The 22,331-nt window shown below is 37.3% G+C and overlaps 1 protein-coding gene across 1 annotated transcript in view; it reads right to left on the bottom strand.

Annotated features, from left to right (window-relative positions):
* LOC133660324 (intermembrane lipid transfer protein VPS13B-like) overlaps positions 1 to 21,646 on the bottom strand; it is a 563,168-nt gene extending 541,522 nt beyond the window's left edge. Inside the window, 3 exon segments of the mRNA XM_062063728.1 lie at positions 11,943 to 12,086; positions 17,173 to 17,342; positions 21,294 to 21,646. Of these exon segments, the coding sequence (XP_061919712.1) occupies positions 11,943 to 12,086; positions 17,173 to 17,319 (291 nt within the window). The 5' untranslated portion in view covers positions 17,320 to 17,342; positions 21,294 to 21,646.
* Between the last annotated feature and the right edge of the window lie 685 nt (positions 21,647 to 22,331).

The following is a 22,331-nucleotide window of genomic DNA, read 5'->3' as shown; positions in this document are numbered from 1 at the left end:
AATTTCGAAATAAACGTAACGGACAGAAATATCTCAGGTTGGTTGGATCAATGTAGCCGGGCTGATAAAGCTATATAAATATATTTAGATTTGAGTGACGCTTTAGTATAAATAAACGTTATGAAGGTGCTGGAATATTTCATGCTATTATTCAGAGGCAGCCTAAAATGAATCCTTTATTATTCACAACAGAAACGTGTACAATATCTGATTCAGTTCTGATGAGTTACATTTCTGTGTTATTGTTGGTGTATGCTGCACCCCCAATGTCCAGAACATGGTGCCAGTATGCTGGTTTTTTTCAATAAAATACTGGAAAGGATAGAAATGTAGTTTGTCTCTTTTATCCGATTGTTAATCGATTAATCGAAGTAATAATCGACAGATTAATCGATTATCAAATTAATCGTTAGTTGCAGCCCTAATATATATATATTAGGGTTGTGGGGGAAAAATCGATTTGAATTCGAATCGCGATTCTCACGTTGTGCGATTCAGAATAGATTCTAATTTTTAAAAAATCGATTTATTTTTTTTATATTTATTTATTTTTATTAATCAATTCAACAAAACAATACAAAGCAATACCATAACAATGCAATCCAATCCCAAAAACAAATTCGACCCAGCAACACTCAGAACTGCAATAAACAGAGCAATTGAGAGGAGAGACAAACACGACACAGAACAAACCAAAAGTAGTGAAACAAAAATTAATATTATCAACAACAGTATCAATATTAGTTACAATTTCAACATAGCAGTGATTAAAAATCCCTCATTGACATTATCATTAGACATTTTTAAAAAATAAAAAAAAATTAACAATAGTGTCACAGTGGCTTGCACTTGCATCGCATCTCATAAGCTTGACAACACACTGTGTCCAATATTTTCACAAAGATAAGATAAGCCATATTTTTGGTTCATTTAATAGTTAAAACAAAATACCATTATTGCATCAGTTGATAAAACATTGTCCTTTACAATTATAAAAGCTTTGTACAAAAATCTACTACCTTGCTTGCATGTCAGCAGCCTGGGGTAGATCCTGCTGAAATCCTATGTATTGAATAAATAGAGAATCCTTTTGAGTCGGGAAAAAAATAGATTTTGAACCAGGCTAAGTAGCACATCTCTTGTCCTTTAATTGAAGTCCATTCAAATCTCAGCCTGCAACCTCATATTCTTGACATTTTCCTTTCTAATGACTGGACATCACACACCTGCCTGTATCATTTGACAGAGACAATAGCAAAGGAGACAAAAGACAAAAATAAAGAAGAACAAGGAAGTGAAGGGGAGAAAAAGAAGAAGACGCAAAGACAGCAAGAATAAACAGAAGAAATTATTCCAATTTCAGACCTAAGAGGCTCTGGTCCTTCAGATGTCTCCATCAACTAACCACAAACCCAGGCCAAGCATGAGAAGCATGCTGCTTGCGCTGGCATTGCTAACCTCTAATGCTAATTACTGCAATGTGTTGCACAAACTAAAACATTTTATACAAAACCCTGACATTGACACAGACATAAAAACAGACCAGTGTCTACATACACCTTCTTTAAAGTCAGCTACAACCCATGAGAGATTCCAAAATATATACAAAATGTATACACAATAAGGCAAGTTATTTGCCACATGTAAAGCAAACACATACTTTAGCATTGGATTTTCTTCAGGTACTCTGGCTTCATCCCACAACACCAGTTTACAAACTACAGACCTGTTTTTTTACTTCCACATTTTTCTAAATTTTTTGAAAAACTGTTTAACAAAAAATTTGACAAATTCATGAATAAAAATAAAACACTCGCAGACAACCAATACGGATACAGAGCCAACATCTCAACATTAATGGCATTATTCGAAATAACAGAAGAGATAACCAATGCAATAGATAGCAAAAAATGTGCGGCTGCACGGTTTATGGATTTAACAAAAGCATTTGACACAATTAATCATAGCATCTTAATAAACAAATTAGAAAGTGGAATCAGAGGGTTGGTCTTGAATTGGGTAAGAAGCTACTTAACCAACAGGAAGCAATACGTGAAGATAGGCGAACACACTTCTACAGAGCTGAAAACATTTTGTGGCGTACCTCAGGGAACAATACTGGGACCAAAATTGTTCAATCTCTATATAAATAACATTTGTAAAGTTGCAAAGGACTTAAAGTTAGTATTATTTGCAGATGATACAACTGTGTTTTGTTCAAGAGAGAACACACAAAAGCTAATACAAATAACAGAAGAAATTTATTAAAAAGATGGTTTGACAAAAACAGACTCTTTGAATCATAGTAAAACTAAAATAATGCTATTTGGTAACAGCAGAAGGGAAAGTCAAACACAATTACAAATAGACGGAGTAGATATAGAAAGGGTAAAAGAAAACACATTTTTGGGTGTAATAATAGATGATAAAATGAACTGGAAATCTCATGTAAAAATATACAACATAAAGTAGTAAGAAACACATCAATAGTGAATAAAGCAAAACATGTTCTAGACCAGGGGAGTCAAACTCAAATACAGAGTGGGCCAAAATTTAAAACTAAACAAAGCCGCGGGCCAAGGTTGAACAAATTAACCTTTTAATAGGGACCCAAACAAGTTTTGCATTGAATATTGAACAAGCAGGGCTTATATAACTTTATAGTGACATGCAAAATCGAGTTTCAAATAATAATAATAATAAAAAAATATCAATGGCATATCAAATACAATTTAAATAAAAATTGAATGCCTCTTTTCTATTTGCAGCCTTCTGAGGCAAATATCAACATTAACTTTTTCCACAGGCTAATAAATTTGAAAATAAAATAACAATGAATAAATCAACCATTCAGGACTTTAAACGGCACAGTTTGCAACACACTGATCTAATCTGATGTGCCCAAGCCAGATACCTGCCATCTTTTCTTGGATGCTAGTTCATTAATGTTGGGGCTCAGGCTTTGAGCTGAGGCAACGTTCATTATCGAACGAAGGTGTTCATCAGTCATTATATCTTGTAGTCCACCCGGACCACAGTCTTGGAGGCGTGCCTTAAAGGCACTGCCTTTAACGTTCTCTACGAGCTGTCATCACGTCCGCTTTTCATCCATTCTAACAACGTGCCGGCCCAGTCACATAATATGTGCGGCTTCTGTAAGCACACACACGTGAATGCAACGCATAATTGATCAACAGCGATACAGGTTACACCATATAAATAACTTTAACACTGTTAGAAATATGCGCCACACTGTGAACCCACATCAAACAAGAATGACAAACACATTTCGGGAGAACATCTGCACCGTAACACAACATAAACACAACAGAACAAATACCCAGAATCCCATGCAGCACGTGCGTCGGTTGAGGTGGGCGGGGTTGGGGGGGCGTATGGGATTTAGGGATGCATGGGATTTTGTTTATTTGTTCTGTTGTGTTTATTTTGTGTTACGGTGCGGATGTTCTCCCAAAATGTGTTTGTCATTCTTGTTTGGTGTGGGTTCACAGTGTGGCGCATATTTCTAACAGTGTTAAAGTTATTTATGTGGGCACCATCAGTGTAACCTGTATCGCTGTTGATCAAGTATGCGTTGCATTCACGTGTGTTTGCGTGCAGAAGCCGCACATATTATGTGACTGAGCCAGCACTCGGACTGGATTAAAAGCGGACGTCACGATTTTAGGTAGGGGCACTGAAGTTTGGGAGTTGGAAGGTTGGCAAGTATAGAATTAGCGGTGAATGCCGCGGCACCACCGCTGTATATAATCGGCGGGCCAACTCTAGTGTTAATTTGATATCGCCTCAAGGGCCAAGTGAAATAACACGGGCCAGAGTTTGACACCCATGTTCTAGACCAAAAATCACTTCATATTCTTTACTGCTCGCTAGTGTTACCATATCTGAGTTATTGTGCAAAAATACAGGGAAACAACTACAAATGTGCGCTTCATTCACTAACTGTGTTACAAAAAAGATCCATTTGAATAATACATAATGCTGGATATAGAGAACATACAAACCCTTTATTTATTGAGTCAAAAATATTTAAATTCAACGATTTGGTGACTGTGCAAACAGCTAAAATTATGTACAAAGCAAACTATAACCTGCTACCCAAGAATGTACAAAAATTATTCTCAACAAAAGAGGAGAAATATAACCTTAGAGGAAAATATAATTTAAAACATGTGTATGCCCGTACAACACTTAAAACCTTTAGCATATCCGTATGTGGAATTAAATTATGGAATGGATTAACCAAATAAATCAAAATTAAGCACCAATATGATTCAGTTCAAACTACCAGTACATGTGTTCACAAAGTACACAGAACAATAATTATGATGAAGATTTTGAACCCTTTTTTTTTTTTTTTTTGGAGATAAAGATTATTTATGTATTTAATATTTGTTTACTTACAATGGTCTATTATTTATTTAAATATGTATTCACTGTTCTGTTCATACTTGCCAACCCTCCCGAATTTTCCGGGAGACTCCCGAAATTCAGCGCCTCTCCCGAAAACCTCCCGGGACAAATATTCTCCCGAAAATCTCCCGATTTACAGCCGCAGCTGGAGGCCACGCCCCCTCCAGCTCCATGCGGACCTGAGTGACGTGTTGACGGCCTGCTCTCACGTCCGCTTTCCCACAATATAAACAGCGTGCCTACCCAATCACGTTATAACATCTACGGCTTTTAGAGAGTGCACAACTGCGCACACAACAAGGAGACGAAGCAGAAGAACGAGGAAGATACATCCATGACGACGCCGACGACGAGTAAAATGAAGAAATACATCGAATGGAAACAAGAATTTCAGTTTATCCAGGACAGTTTGAAGGGGAAGGGGTATGCTGCCTGTAAATTTTGTAGATCAGACTTTTCCATTGAACATCACTCATGAACGGTCAGCGAAGCACAAAACAGCGGCAACAGTGTTATGGGCCACCTCGCTAGATGGAGACCCGAGGGTGTAATTTATGCCGAGACAAAGATGGTGGCTATGCTGATAGCTGGAAGCAACATCCCGTTCTCATTTGCGGATGTCTACAACAAATCCGTGAAGGATATGTTCCTGGATTCAGAGATCGCTCGCCAGTATGCAAATGGCAGAACAAAGGCTACTCAAATAGTGAAAGGTAAGTGTTGTTGGTTTTTTTTAGTAAGCAGCAAGCACAGTACAGTTAGTAGAACAACTGTGTTTTCATTACTGTGTATTTGATCAAGTCTTTCAAATACAACAATGAGTAGATGAGTGTTATGTGTAAATAAATGAACACTGAAATTCAAGTATTTATTTTATATATATATATATATATATATATATATATATATATATATATATATATATATATATATATATATATATATATATATATATATATATATGTATATATATATATATATAATAAATATATATATAGCTAGAATTCACTGAAAGTCAAGTATTTCTTTTATATATATATATATATATATATATATATATATATAATAAATATATATATATATATGAAATACTTGACTTGGTGAATTCTAGCTGTAAATATACTCCTCCCCTCTTAACCACGCCCCCCACCGCGACCACGCCCCTCCCCCCCCCACCTCCCGAAATCGGAGGTCTCAAGGTTGGCAAGTATGGTTCTGTTACAGAGAACCAGGAAATGGGATAAAATTGCTATGGTATTAAAAGGGGTAGGATTAAATAAGATCAGCTTCTTCCTACTTCTTTTCGGACATTCTGTAATGAAACAACTGGAAATATGTGATGCACAACATTGTAGCGTATGCATGTTCAAAAAAACTGAAACTGAACTGAACATATACTGTATATTGTCTGTAGACATGTGTGCATGTGAGTGTGGATAGTTTGTCTATATGTGCCCTGCAATCAACCAACAACCAGTTCAGGGTGTTCCCTGCCTCTTGCCCAAAGTCAACTGGGATAAGCTTCAACTCACCCGAGACGCTAATGAGGAAAAGTAATAGAAAAAAATAGCTAAATGAGTGGATGTACACTACTGTTCAAAAGTTTGGGGTCACATTGAAATGTCCTTATTTTTGAAGGGAAAGCACTGTACTTTTCAAAGAAGATAACTTTAAACTAGTCTTAACTTTAAAGAAATACACTCTATACATTGCTAATGTGGTAAATGACTATTCTAGCTGCAAATGTCTGGTTTTTGGTGCAATATCTACATAGGTGTATAGAGGCCCATTTCCAGCAACTATCACTCCAGTGTTCTAATGGTACAATGTGTTTGCTCATTGGCTCAGAAGGCTAATTAATGATTAAAAAACCCTTGTGCAATCATGTTCACACATCTGAAAACAGTTTAGCTTGTTACAGAAGCTACAAAACTGACCTTCCTTTGAGCAGATTGAGTTTCTGGAGCATCACATTTGTGGGGTCAATTAAATGTTCAAAATGGCCAGAAAAAGAGAACTTTCATCTGAAACTCGACAGTCTATTCTTGTTCTTAGAAATGAAGGCTATTCCACAAAATTGTTTGGGTGACCCCAAACTTTTGAATGGTAGTGTAAGTGATTATAAACACAATATATATGTTTAGTACTATTATATGTAAATCAATTAGTGTTAGACGTTAACGGTAATATTATGTGAAAAAACATTTAAAAAATTTAATTTTCATCAATGTAGATAAATACCTACTGCCATTTATTTAAGGTTTTATATTTACATAACTGTTTTCAATTAAGTTCTAATGTATACAGTATAATTTAAAAAAGTGATATACTGTCAAGATTGTAGGGCTAAAATTGCTGACAGAACCAGGGAATTGGCCAATAAAACAAAATACTGCTAATACTAATAAATGCAAAAAGTCATGGAAATTGATTAATTGTGACTAAAATGCTGTCATCGTGGGGAAATAGTGTTTCTTGGGACTGTGCACCTCTTCACAAACACCTCCAAAACTAAACTTTTCACTCACCGCCAATGAGGAAAGACGGGTCAACACTCGAGGCGGCCGTCCTGCACCCTTCTCGGGCCAACTTACTGTCTGCCTTCGGGGCACTGTCACTTAGACCTCGAAGCACCCCCTCTCAAACACAAGTATACAAAAAAAACTACAAAACTCGGGGTACATGTCTGGTGGTCAAATGTCTGAAGAGATACAAAACAGGCAAATGCTCACCAAAACAGATTAATAAACCTACATTGCCATACGCGAAGTTCCCTTTATTTATCGCAATCTGGACATGGGTTGGTACCATAGTTGGTGCAAACAAATACTTTGTTCTACCATGAATGGTCCATTCAAAGCCATTTGACTCCATAAGTGTTAAATGTACCCATCCCCTTTCATAGTGGGAAAAAAGTTAATAATGTTCGCCTTAAGCCAACTGCCTTTGCAAAAGGTTAGTCCAAGTATGTCGGAATGGACATTTTGTAGTTTTCTTGTAGGTTAGACCATATCCTTAAAGAATCCATTGCATGAGTGTTCTATTGGCATCCACATGACTGTACGTCTATACAAAGCTGTTGCAAGCTCTTTGTAGAAAGATCTTTTCTAATAAAATACAATAATTTTTAGCATAGCCTTTTTAGATTGGTTAACAATGTGCCAATGTATATCACAATAACCTCAAAGACCCTGACCTTATGATAGCAAATCAGCTCCACTAAGGAATAGTTGCAGTCCGGAAGGCCTGAAAGCAAGGATTAAGCTAAGGGGTGGCAGCATCCTGCCCAGAGTGTATTGATCACCACTTGACTCAATGGATACAGGAAGCCGCTGGGCTTAATTTTTCCCCTGGCTGCTTTCCTGTGTCTGAGGAGCAACTGTAACATCATACCGCTAGGGATCCAAAACGTCATCAAACCTCAAAGACAAAGCAATGTTACACTAGAATTAGCCGACTCAAACGCAATGCCGGTTGAGCACAAGGTTTTCTGTTGGAATGACATGCATTGAACTCTGCATATGCTTTAAATCAGTCTGGAATGCCAACCAGCCCAGAGCAATGGGTCACTTTGGAGAAGTTTAAACTTAAATCAGGGAGAAACCGATAAAACAGAGTCAATCATGCTTTTTAAGATGGTGCATTCATGCCAGAAACATCTGTCTGGCTTATACACTTTCCCATGTAAAACACTGACTTATGAACTAGGAGCATCATTAGAACTTAAAAGCCTCAATGACTAGAGTCTGTCGCCATGGATTTGAGGCCACCACCAGACTGTAGAAAATGTCTTACACAGGCAGTAATTATTCAAACTATGTTGTCATTCACAAAGTTACACGTATTGTATAATTAGATTTATGCACTGAAATGAAGTGTCAATTTAAGAGAAATGTATAAAAAGATCACACAAGGCTGAATTAAAGGGACTATCCGAAACTCAATGAGCATGGCTTCTGACTGTTCTTCCCTGATGACAAAGCCCAGTTTAACTGATGGTCAGATGGATTTATTGAGCCATCTCTGTAAGCCATTTGCAGAAGAATCAAAGACTAGATTTCCGGATGGCATCAGGGCCGAGATTACCCCGATTTTGCTCTCTGATTACAAACTCCCGCAGGCTGTTTTCTTTTACTTGTTTCACTCTTTCCCTTAGTGTTTTCTGCCACATGTACACAGATTTTTACAAGCACAAAATGTTACATTTTGTACTTTAAATATATTATACTCATTCTCAGCCCTGCAGGCAAGGAAATATGTCAGAGTGATAGAGCAAAAATTACACTTATTTCTGCCTAAACCGAAACCACATCTAGTCCCAAACTACCACTCCAAGGTAATAATTTGATAGGGTTTTATATGCCATATCAATATGAATTTCTAAATCAGTGGCAAATGCATTCAGAAAAAACTCCCTGATATTAAAACAAGCTATAACTAGGAAGACAACCTTACCTAGCAAATCCTTATCTATGTCTTGGAAATAATATAGATTGCTGGAGCGTGTCATCAACCACTGTAACTGCTGTCAAATCAGTATCGCTGTTAACATTCCATCAAGAGCAGTTTCTTAAAAAGAAGTGCAAAACTGTGTCAGGCAGGTATTAGTCCGGCCCATTATAAGCACTTTTGGTTTCAACCGCTCGATTGTCACAAACATCATTAAGGATGAAGATCGTACCTTGACCATGTTAAAAATTTGGGCTACTATGAATGTGACAGTAATATTTAAGCAGAGTAGTGGTCTCATTACTGAGATGGAAACATTTCTGGTGCTTTGGCTGTAAAAGCAGAAATAACCCTGTAACCTAGTGAGTCTTAAGTCGATACAGGAGAAGGCTAAAAAAATTACTGAAACCTTGAAAAGTCAAAAAGGGGAAATGGAGTGAAAGTGAAGTGTATATAGTCAGTAAGGGATGATTTATGTGGTTAAAGCATAACCTTAATGTTCAATGTGAAGCTGGTCATGTTAACTCATGTATTTAGTCTTCGTATCACTGTATTGTATGTTCTTTATGGGAATATTGTGCACAGTGTGAGTGACATAATTGTTCATTTATGTAAAAGTTTGGAGTTACACAAAAAGCCGACTTACATAAATCGTAGGAACGGAACTCTTTCGTAACCTAAGGACCACCTGTATTTATTTTAATGCAGTCAAAATGTGGAATTAAGTTTGTGCTACGCTGCTCATCAGGCTGTCTGTATATCCTCCAATTGAACAATCTTGAGAGTAAGCGCCACTTATCAGCAAGCAGGTTGTCATCAGAATAGCTGATTTAGTAATTAAAGGACTTCTATTATGCAAGTACAACTTTTCTTACTTGTTTGTACATATTTCAACCCCATAAGTCCCCATCCCCATAAATGTCGAAAACGTTAACCAAACCCTGGAGGCAGGGCGGAAATATTTATAAAACATTCTTGCAATCTTCCAAACTTGCTCCAAATGAGCCGTTTGGAATTTGAGACTATTGTGACATATTTTTTCTGAATACGTCAGCGGATATCTCCATATATGGTAAAGGTTTACCCGCAGAGCTTTGCGCGAGTCCTCAATTTTTATTCAATTGTAGTCCAAAGTTATAGTCAATAAGTTACTTATTTTTTTCTATCCTCTAATTGTGGGGCAGACTGGCTTGTACTGTCTATTCACATGCTTGTTAAAATCCTCTGCTGCTGACATTACTAATAAAAAGAGTGTAATTCTACCAAATCTGTAAGTAGATTTGATATGGAAGCATTAAAAATACAACATGGCTCACGCAGTCAAAAAGGGGTTTGCCTGGAGGAAGACTTGGGCATGTACAAAAGATTGCCCACAAAACAGCCAATTCCGAAGAGACAGTCAGAAAGCGACTTGAAAATGGTCAGTAAAACAAAATCCATGCAAAATGTTTACAGAAGAACCACCATTGCACCACAAGGAATTGTTTTAATTGTAGGAAAAACATCATAGTGACCCTTTTATTGAACAAACATGGCATTTTTAATGAAGTCTAAGGTGTAAACAAAATACTAGAATCCCACTCTACTTATATAATTACTCCTACTATTAATACTACTACTTATATAAGCAGCAGTAGCTGCAATTACATTGACAAATTATTACTGGTCAAATACTTTAAAGAATGGACATTCTAGCACACGGCAACACGCTTTGAAAAGCATGTCCGTAAGGGAAAACTAATTGGAAAACGCTGCATGTACATGCATTAAACATTCTCCAGTTGTGTTTAAGTTAGATTAACACAAAGACTTGCAGATTCGATTAGAAACTAGATTCCATTTGCATTCACTTTGATTGAAAAAAATAACTAAATCCACATGTAAACATACAGGCTTCCACACCAGAAGTTGTAATCCAAAAGTATTGTGATTTCCACATTTGCTCAAAACAATAAAACAACAATTGTGTGCTGATCTTTGTGCTTTGCGTATAGGCCCTCGACAGCAAGGAACATCCCACAAATTCCCCAGTTCCTCTCAAGGGAGGGAAAAACGTTTTGGTCACATTACACACTTTTTCCGCACATTTTCAAAGATGCATGCATGTTTTTACAGCCTCATGCTAAGAATTTAACTGCAAACTCTCACTTATTGAAATTGGCAATTTCTACACATTGGCCTTTCACCTTTTCTGTCCCAGAAGAACTTCAGCAGCAAATCTGGCCTTACTCCAAATTACAGTATGTCTCATGGGTTTACATACAACTGAATGTGTCCAAATGTCAATAGCAGTTTCCTCGAAAATCTGCTTTCAATAAGTAGCCTTTTTAAAGCATCTGTAACAAATAGTTGTTTTGAAACCCTACTGCCGGTGTTGGTGCATATATGCATAAAAACCTTCAAAAGTTTCAGTTTCTTTCATTTTAGAAACCTGATCTTTCAAGCAGTAGACATCGGCAGTGTATGATATTTACCATTGCTTCTGGGTAGCCCAATATCATGTGTTACAAATCTTTTTGCCACAGCCTATGTAATTAGCTGTAATTGACTTCCCTTAAAATGTGTTTCTTCTGGGACATCTGGCCTTGAAACTGCAACTTCCACACAAAATCATAGTACTGAGCTACACTTTTATTTTTCTAACTTAAGGCACTTAAGGCTTTCCAGAAAAAAAATATCGAAAGAAAAATGTAATCCCCATTGTCATTCTTCGAAAGTTAAAATGCTTGAAAGTAAACAATATGAACTTCACTCTCAGGACAAATGTCGGATAAATGTCTCTGTTATTGCTACAGTACAACACATGGCCTAGAAGTGACTTTTTAGATTAGAATTCTTTTTCTTATATGAGAACTGATTTGCCAACTGCGATTCCATATTGATTTCACAAATATAACTATACATACACTGGCAAAACACTTGACTCAGCACTGGTGAGGTTCTGATGCTGTATGACTAAGCGTCTGAGACCATTTGCAAATAGTGAATTACAATCTAAAAAACGAATAACAGACAGACATAGATAATTAGAACAAGAAACTGCCACTACACAAACTAACCTGGTCTCCATCCCTCAGCTTAAGGATGCACTCCATGGTGTTGATGGTGATGACAACAGGCTCTGAACCCAGCTTTGTCCACGGTACATGAATACGCAGCTCATGGATATGACCACTCAAGAATGTAAATGGAAGCTTCAATTCCTAAAAAATGTAAAGATACATTAAAACAATGGTTTGCCAAAATATATATATACACATGAAAAAAATGCACATACAGTTTCAGTTAGAACTCATCAACTCATCATGGGCTTGAGGATTTTTTGGAACAGTACAATACTGTACAATATACATCTTCAATTATTTTTTAAAAGACAATTTTAGTACACAGTTTTGAATTTAATTTTTAGATGTTCTCCCATTTACACAGGGATATACTGTACATATAAGCTCAAATATAAACATGGAATCCCCATATCTTAGTAGTGGTGAGGTTACAAAAATGTCTTAACTTGACAAAGCCAAACCTGTTAACTTCTCATTAGTGATCATGATTGACTACCTAGCAGCTGTTGAAGTCTTAATGACTGTGTCAAGTATATGTTTGACAGCCCTCAATACTCAGAAAATAGAAACTCCCAGGAACTCAGTGAACACTGAGGAAGAAGGTTGGGAACAGATAAAATACTAAGACTAAAACAATATCAGTGAAGCATAAGAAATACAAAACATGCAAAATAGTTTTTTTCTAACAGTGTGCGTCTGTATTTATTTTTATTTTTTTTAAATAACTTGGTCAAAATATTTCAGTATGTGTATAAGTACTTTTGAAGCACATTCAACAATACCACAATAATAATAACTCTGATAATTTTGGTCATGATAAACGTGATACAACATTTTATATCGTTACATTCCTATTTGGCCAAATTGACAATAAGTAAGATTGGAGTAATCGAGTTGAGGCTTTTATGCCTAAGAACACAAAGTAGCTATGTTTTAGAAGTAGCATTAGAGACAGAGTAATTAAATTACTTCACATATAGTTCGGAATGTATATCAATAACCGATATTTTTTTGGTACCGGTTCCTAATACTGGAGGAATGTGAAGATTCTGGACAAATGGACAAGTGATTTTTTTTCCCAGCTAACTGTCATAAGTAAGACATCGCCGCCGACAACAGGTGACGTCTTCACGCTTTTTTGCCTTTAGTCAACTTGTGAGCCTTGAGAGCTAAACGTCAAAGGTGTGGGCTCATGTACCAAAAAGACTAATCATTTGGCTTTTGTCCCCAAAGTTGTAGCGTCCAACTTAGAAACCCTTGCAAACTCTTCAGACTTAAAGTGTTTACAAAGTACAAAGAAGAAGAACCATGACAAACATTCTGAATTTATTTCATCCATCTATTCTTTCATTCTCAAAATAATCTTACTTATCTCATCATATGAAATATGACTTAATTCACCAATTATTATTTATTTATTTATTTTTATTGTGATTACTTATGGAGTATATTGTGAATAAATTGAGAACAGGAAGTGAACAAAAGTTTTAGCAACTGTTATGTAAAATAAAAAGGGGTAGGATTAAATAAGCTCTGCTTCTTCCTACTCCTTTTCGAACATGTTGAAAAGAGAAACTGGAAATTGTGATGTATCATGTTGTATGCTTAAGGCTTTCCAGAAAAAAAATATCGAAAGAAAAATTTAATCCCCATTGTCATTCTTCAAAAGTTAAAATGCTTTAAAGTAAACAATATGAACTTCACTCTCAGGACAAATGTCGGATAAATGTCTATGTTATTGCTACAGTACAACACATGGCCTAAAAGTGACTTTTTAGATTAGAATTCATTTTCTTTTATGAGACCTGATTTGCCAACTGCGATTCCATATTGATTTCACAAATATGACTATACATACACTGGCAAAACACTTGACTCAAGAATGTTAAGATTCTGGACAAATGGACAAGTGATCTTTTTTCCCAGCTAACTGTCATAAATAAGACATCGCCGCCGACAACAGGTGACGTCTTCACGCTTTTTTGCCTTTAGTCAACTTGTGAGCCTTGAGAGCTAAACGTCAAAGGTGTGGGCTCATGTACCAAAAAGACTAATCATTTGGCTTTTATCCCCAAAGTTGTAGCGTCCAACTTAGAAACCCTTGCAAACTCTTCAGACTTAAAGTGTTTACAAAGTACAAAGAACAAGAACCATGATAAACATTCTGAATTTATTTCATCCATCTATACTTTCATTCTCAAAATAATCTTACTTATCTCATCATATGAAATATGACTTAATTCACCAATTATTATTTATTTATTTATTTTTATTGTGATTACTTATGGAGTATATTGTGAATAAATTGAGAACAGGAAGTGAACAAAAGTTTTAGCAACTGTTATGTAAAAGAAAAGGGGTAGTATTAAATAAGCTCTGCTTCTTCCTACTCCTTTTCGAACATGTTGAAAAGAGAAACTGGAAATTGTGATGTATCATGTTGTATGCTTAAGGCTTTCCAGAAAAAAAATATCGAAAGAAAAATGTAATTGCATTGCTAGTCACCGAGAACGAGCCCATTTTTACATGTTAGAATGCAAAAAAAAAAAACTTTTGTCTTTTTGTCTCTCATAATGATTGTGAACGATAAGCCAATATTAAAAAAAAAAAGTGCAGTTTCCCTTTAAGGTGCAAAACAGTGCGCTTAATCTTATTATTAACGCAATATATATTATCTTTATTAATTACATGCATTAACGTTGACAGTCCTAATTGTAACCCCTGATTTCCACAGGATGCGTCACGGCTGTGGTGCGTAATTGTCACAGCTACGGTGCGTTATTGCCATGGCAGCAGACTCCTTCCGTTTTTATTCAAGTAAATGTGTCTGTTTCCACCGCCTGCAAAGCCATGGCAGTGCCGTTCCTGATCCCAGCGCTAAATATACGCAGAGTTTCTATTCTTGCCGGTTGCCACAAGGCGGATAAATTCAGCTAAAATCATGCTCGTATTGGATAGGAAAATAAATTATTTGGTTTACTTTCAAAATTAAATAGTCCGTCTTCAAGGCGCACCGTACTTTACACTTTGAAACGCCTTAATGGGCAGGGATGGACACAAAGTCAACTTGTCAAAGGTTTTCAGACGTAATTCCACCTTGTTGACCCAAATGCTTATTCATGGGGTCGAAAATTAAAGAATGTACGATGTGCGCATATGGGCTCCTGTGTCAAACGCCAGCTGTAGAGAAGATACAGGGCGTGGTTGGTGAGAGTTGTGTGTCCACAAGGCTAGCCAAGGATGATGTTACTGTTGTTGCTTGCTATAAAAAAATGAATTTGTCGTTCTGCAAGGCAAAACTGTCGTTTTTTCACAAGTCAAGTCAATGCGGTCATAGGTGCGCCCGCCTGTGGGTATGGATGGACGGCAAAGTTTGAGAAGTTCCGCTGTATTGAGTTCAGTGTTTACTTCATAACATGATTATGCTCCGATTCGCAAGATCTTGTAATCGGCTGCACTATTTCGCTGCACGGCGGAGCCGCAACAGTACAGCGGCGCCTTTCCGTGGCAAATGCGCACCGCAGCCGTAAGTGTCAGTGGTAAGTGTTGTAATAATTACACACCAGCCATTTGATTGTAATGTCCATCTTAGTTGTAGTCATTACCAAATTTGGAGGTGTTGAAATCGCTATGAAAAATTGGTAATGCTAATCAGTAGCATGTATATGACAAAGACAATGTAAATTGGCATTAAAGTGGAGGAGTACTGTACGTTCCAGCATTTTCTATTAGGCATTCTTGCTTTGTTGGCATGTACAATTGCAACATTACCTATAGTGGCAATCCGACTGAGTCTGCTCTGAGTGATGTTTGAATGCTTGTTCCCCGCCAAGTGTTTAAGCGGGTGCCGAGTCAGCAACCGGACGTGACGTCAAGTGCAACAAAGTTATCGAAATATGGCACGGTTTGATTTTTACATGAATCGGTACCCGTTAGTACCAAGGGAATTTGATCGGTACCTGTAAAAGTACCAAATTCAGCACCCATCCCTATTAGGGATTGACCGATTATCAGTGCCGATATTTTGCATTCTGACATATATCGCCATCTGTTTGTGTGATTGAGAGAGAGAGATTAAAAAACACAAACTAATCTCAGTCTAGTCTTATTGCAGGGACAAGAGGATAGATAATAGTTTGTGCCACACGAGAAGCTGCAAAACAGCAAAGCACAGTTGTCGTGCCAGAATTGTATCCCTGAAATATTTTGCTACAGTATACGTGTGTGTAGGCTGCCAAATATTGCATATTACAAATATTATTATAATAATACAAAGCGAGGACTGGTATGATAATGCCTTGATAAAGATGCTAATAATGTAACCTATGTTTCAACCTAAATATTGCTTTTTATGTTCTGAATATTACGTTTTGTACTTTATATCATCTTAGGAACTGTTTTCCATTTTGTAATAAATTGTAATATTGCTAGTTCATCAGCCTGCTATCAGTTTGTCAATGTCAACACTTGTGAATTTGGAATCATTTCCCCAAGCACACGCAGTTGACGTTATTAAGGAATACAAATTATTTCAGGGATACAAACTTCATGGAGCTATTGATTTATTCAAATTTGTATTCACTGGGCGATACATCGAGTATTCTCGGTTTATTGCGGGTTTGTCTCTGTGCGATGTAGAAAATTACTATTTTGTTAGTATTCGAGTATACGTTCTCACGCAGTTGCTTTTAGCTGCGGGCATTACACTACAGGCTTTTCTCACGCTTTCTTGTCACTCCTTCTCACAGAGAGATAAAACAAGCGCACCTTCTTACAAATGTCACATACTGTAGCGCATGCCGTTATAAAGGATGCTACTATGCCAAAGAACTTCCTGCACTTTGTTTGTGTTTTTATTCACTTGTTTTTTTAAATAAACATGATTCATGCATTTAAACAAAGTTAATTGTTGGAGTTTTCAATAGTATTATTCTAAATTTTGACACCAATATACTATTTGTACTGTAAATTAATATCGGCTCCAAATATCGGGGCTCTGCCTCCTTAACCACTAATATCCGGCTTTGGTATTTGCCCTGAAAAAACTATATCGGTCGATTCCCTAGCCGCGCTCAAGTCTTTAAAAACCGTTCTTTTCCGTTAGGCATTTATATGATTGCAGCATTTTGCCATTGCATTTGTTTTATGGTGTTTTGGATCAATTATGTGTTTGGAGCGTGTGTCCCCATCAGCCACCGTGGATGCCACATACTGCATAAAGTACCTGTTCCAGCACATCCAGCTTCAGGTCCAATTTGCTGAGCACTACATCTCCTCCCCAGAGAGACAGCTGCAAATCAGATGGCTTCAAATTCTTGATATATTTGTTCACGTAGCTCATCAGGAGTGGTGTGACGTAGGACTCCAACATCTTGCCCCTCTTCTGTAAACCAGCTGTAGAGAAAAGCAGTTGTTTTTAACACATGCCAGGCACAGTTGATTGGTCTTAAACTGGATTAGAAGTTATTTAACGAACAGGAAACAATACGTGAAGCTAGGCGAACACACGTCTACAACGCTAAATATATCCTGTGGTGTACCTCAGGGATCAATACTAGGACCAAAATTGTTCAATCTCTATATAAATGACATTTGTAAAGTTACAAAAGATTTAAAGTTAGTATTATTCGCGGATGATACAACAGTGTTTTGTTCAGGAGAGAACACACAGAAGCTAATATAAATAATAACAGAAGAAATTAACAAATTAAAAAGATGGTTTGACAAAAAAAGACTATCTTTGAATCTCAGTAAAACTACAATAATGCCATTTGGTAACAGTAGAAGAGAAAGTCAAACACAAATACAAATAGACGGAATAGAAATTGAAAGAGTAAATTAAACAAAATTAGTGAAGTGAAGTGAATTATATTTATATAGCGCTTTTTCTCTAGTGACTCAAAGCAGTTTACATAGTGAAACCCAATATCTAAGTTACATATAAACCAGTGTGGGTGGCACTGGGAGCAGGTGGGTAAAGTGTCTTGCCCAAGGACACAACGGCATTGACTAGGATGGCGGAAGCGGGGATCGAACCTGGAACCCTCAAGTTGCTGGCACGGCCACTCTACCAACCGAGCTATACCGCTATTACATAATGTTGCAAATAGAGAACATTCAAACCCTTTATTCATTGAATCAAAAATACTGAAATTCCACGACATAGTGAATTTGCAAACAGCTAAAATTATACACAAAGCAAACTATAACCTGCTACCCAATAATATACAACAATTCTTCTCAACAAAAGAGGAGAAATATAATCTTAGAGAAAAATTTTATTTAAAACATTTGTACGCACGTACAACACTTAAGACCTTCAGTATATCAGTACGTGGAATTAAATTATGGAATGGTTTAAGCAAAGAAATCAAACAATGTACTAATATGATCCACTTCAAGAAACTCTTCAAACTTAAAGTGTTTACAAAGTACAAAGAAGAAGAACCATGATAAACATTCTGAACTTATTTCATCCATCCATTCATTGTCAAGATAATCTTACTCATCTCACCATATGAAATATAACTTACTTCACCAATTATTATGTATGTATTTATTTATTTTTATTGTCATTACTTATGGAGTATATGCATCCATCCATCCATTTTCTACCGCTTATCCCTTTCGGGGTCGCGGGGGGTGCTGGAGCCTATCTCAGCTGCATTCGGGCGGTAGGCAGGGTACACCCTGGACACGTCACCACCTCATCACAGGGCCAACACAGATAGACAGACAACATTCACACTCACATTCACACACTAGGGCCAATTTAGTGTTGCCAATCAACCTATCCCCAGGTGCATGTTTTTGGAGGTGGGAGGAAGCATATTGTGACTAAATTGAGAACAGGAAGTGAACAAAAGTTGTAGCAACTGCTATGTAATTGAAAAGGAGTAGGATTAAATAAGCTCTGCTTATTTTTTGATTGATTGAAACTTGTATTAGTAGATTGCACCGTGCAGTACATATTCCGTACAATTGACCACTAAATGGTAACACCCGAATAAGTTTTCCAACTTGTTTAAGTCAGAGTCCACTTAAATTGATTCATGATACAGATATATACTATCATCATAATCCAGTCATCACACAAGATAATCATCGGAGTATATACATTGAATTATCTACATTATTTACAATCCGGGGTGTGGGATGTGGAGGGGGGGGGTTAGGTTTGGTTGATATCAACACTTCAGTCATCAACAATTGCATCATCAGAGAAATGGACATTGGAACAGTGTAGGACTGACTTGGTAGGATATGTACAGCAAGTAGTGGACATAGAGAGAGAGATCAGAAAGAAGGAATGCCCTCCCGGTAAAAGTTAGAGATGCTACCTCAGTAGAAACATTTAAGTCCCATCTTAAAACTCATTTGTATACTCTAGCCTTTAAATAGACCCCCTTTTTGACCAGTTGATCTGCCGTTTATTTTATTTTCCCCTCTGCCCCCCTTTTTTTTGTGGAGGGGGAGTTACACAGGTCCGGTGGCCATGGATGAAGTGCTGGCTGTCCAGAGTCGGGACCCGGGGTGGACCGCTCGCCTGTGCATCGGTTGGGGGCATCTCTGCGCTGCTGACCCGTCTCCGCTCGGGATGGTTTCCTGCTGGCCCCACTATGGACTGGACTCTCACTGTTGTGTTGGATCCACTATGGACTGGACTTTCACAATATTATGTCAGACCCACTCGACATTCATTGCTTTCGGTCTCCCCTAGAGGGGGTGGGGGGGTCCTCTCCAAGGTTTCTCATAGTCATTCACATCGACGTCCCACTGTGGTGAGTTTTCCTTGCCCTTATGTGGGCTCGTACAGAGGATGTCGTTGTGGCTTGTGCAGCCCTTTGAGACACTTGTGATTTATGGCTATATAAATAAACATTGATTGATTGATTGATTCAGAAAGCATAAGAATAAGTATCTACATTAGATTATTTACATTTGATTATTTACAATCCGGGGAGGTAGGATGTGGAAGTTAGTTTAGGGTTGAAGTCGCCTGGAGGTGTTCTTTTAGTGCGGTTTTGAAGGAGGATAGAGATGCCCTTTCTTTTACACCTGTTGGGAGTGCATTCCATATTGATGTGGCATAGAAAGAGAATGAGTTAATACCTTTGTTAGATCGGAATCTGGGTTTAACGTGGTTAGTGGAGCTCCCCCTGGTGTTGTGGTTATGGCGGTCATTTACGTTAAGGAAGTAGTTTGACATGTACTTCGGTATCGGGGAGGTGTAGCGGATTTTATAGACTAGGCTAAGTGCAAGTTGTTTTACTCTGTCCTCCACCCTGAGACAGCCCACTTTGGAGAAGTGGGTAGGAGTGAGGTATGATCTGGGGTGGAGGTCTAGGAGTAATCTGACTAGCTTGTCCTGGGATGTTTGGAGTCTATATTTGAGGGTTTTGGAGATGCTAGGGTTCTTCCTACTCCTTTTCGAACATGTTGAATAGAGAAACTGGAATGTGTGATGTATCATGTTGTATGCATGCATGTTCCAAATAAACTCAAACGGTAGTTTGCGTTATTTAGACCATCCATCCATCCATTTTCTACCGCTTATTCCCTTCGGGGTCGCGGGGGGCGCTGGAGCCTATCTCAGCTACAATCGGGCGGAAGGCGGGGTACACCCTGGACAAGTCGCCCCAGTGGTTCTCAAATGGGGGTACGCGTACCCCTGGGGGTACTTGAAGGTATGCCAAGGGGTACGTGAGATTTTTTTTTATATTCTAAAATTAGCAACAATTCAAAAATCCTTTATAAATATAAATAAAAACCTATCTTTTTTTTCCAAATAGTTCAAGAAAGACCACTACAAATGACCAATATTTTGCACTGTTATACTATTTAATAAATCAGAAACTGATGACATAGTGCTGTATTTTACTTCTTTATCTCTTTTTTTTCAACCAAAAATGTTTTGTTCTGATTAGGGGGTACTTGAATTAAAAACAATTTTCACAGGGGGTACATCACTGAAAAAAGGTTGAGAACCACTGCTTTAGACTAGAAACGATTACGAAAACGTTGAAATGCCATTATCAGCAACAATATCAATGGATAAATGTGTTACCTTCTATCAAGGAGACATATGAGACCAACATGAAGGGATATCTAGACATAGCAGGGAAAGAATATGTCTAAGTAGGGCGGAGTGACCAAATATTTGTGTGAGTTTAAACAATATTTGAACAGAACACATGTTAGCATGACTGCTAACCAGCCTTCACTGTTTGTAAATACGACTGCAGCGAATGAGCTGCAACTATTAGAGCGAGCTGTAAAGCATGTTTATGTGCACACCAATGTAGTGAAAGATGAAAATGGGTTAATGTAAAAGACAAAACTTACTTGTGTGGGGTTAGCCTAGCTTGGAGCTGTCATCCTTGGCTGCGACCAGCACTGTACTGGTCAGAGAGGCTAAGCTAACTCGTTAAAATAAGTCATTCTAACTTCGTTGCCTCGGAGATATATAGTCAGGTACAATGCTTAAGACAAAAACACACTCTGGCAGGACTTTCACTCGCATTTAAGTCATTAGTTCTCTTCGTTGTCCGGACCTAGCTACACAGTTCTCGTCGGCTGGAGCATCGACGTCATCAAGGGAAACACCACTTCCGCATGTCATGTGGGGCGTTCAAGTGCGCTGGTAAATGAGAGCGCCGCTCCGCTCGTAAACGTTATTGGAGAGCGGCAGGTGTTGGATCGGAATGGTGCGAGTCACGATACGCGCCTTCAATCATTTACAGCGTGATGCTTGAAATATGTCAGGATAAATATCAAATAATATACCTATCGCCATTTGTCCAACTGGTGTAAGAAATTATCACATCATGTCAATTTCACATTTTATGAATAAACGGGAATGATCATTTATTAAATGTGTTTTTCAAACTGGCATTTAAAGCATAATTCTGCTTCAGGCAGCGGAAGTGACGACATGAGATAAATTATACACATTTTTTAAATTATTTTATTTTATAAACCTTTCTTTATAATACGCAACATACATACATACAATCAAGAAATAATAATAATCAAAACAAGTACAGAAATAGTACAAATACAGTAACAAACAGCACCAGGGGGTTGTAATCTCAATAAAGCAACTACAATAGAATGCAAAATATATATATATATATATATATATATAGATAACAAAAAGTATTTATTATGTATACCGGTAGGTATTTTTTTAACACACTCTTTAATAGAATATTGCTTATTTCACTTTCGTTGAAAAATAAACATGACTGGCGTACTTATTTGCAACAGGTAACTTTATAGTTTCTCATTTTTATTAATCACCTTGTGTATTTTTCAGACGATATGTTAAATAAAATATTATGTTTTACATTTAAGTATATTTTCAAGTACAACCCGCTCAAT

The sequence above is a fragment of the Entelurus aequoreus genome, linkage group LG11 (genome assembly GCF_033978785.1).
Source record: "Entelurus aequoreus isolate RoL-2023_Sb linkage group LG11, RoL_Eaeq_v1.1, whole genome shotgun sequence".
NCBI lineage: Eukaryota > Metazoa > Chordata > Actinopteri > Syngnathiformes > Syngnathidae > Entelurus > Entelurus aequoreus.
Note: the sequence above shows the minus strand (reverse complement) of the source record. Positions and strands in the feature narration are given on the sequence as shown.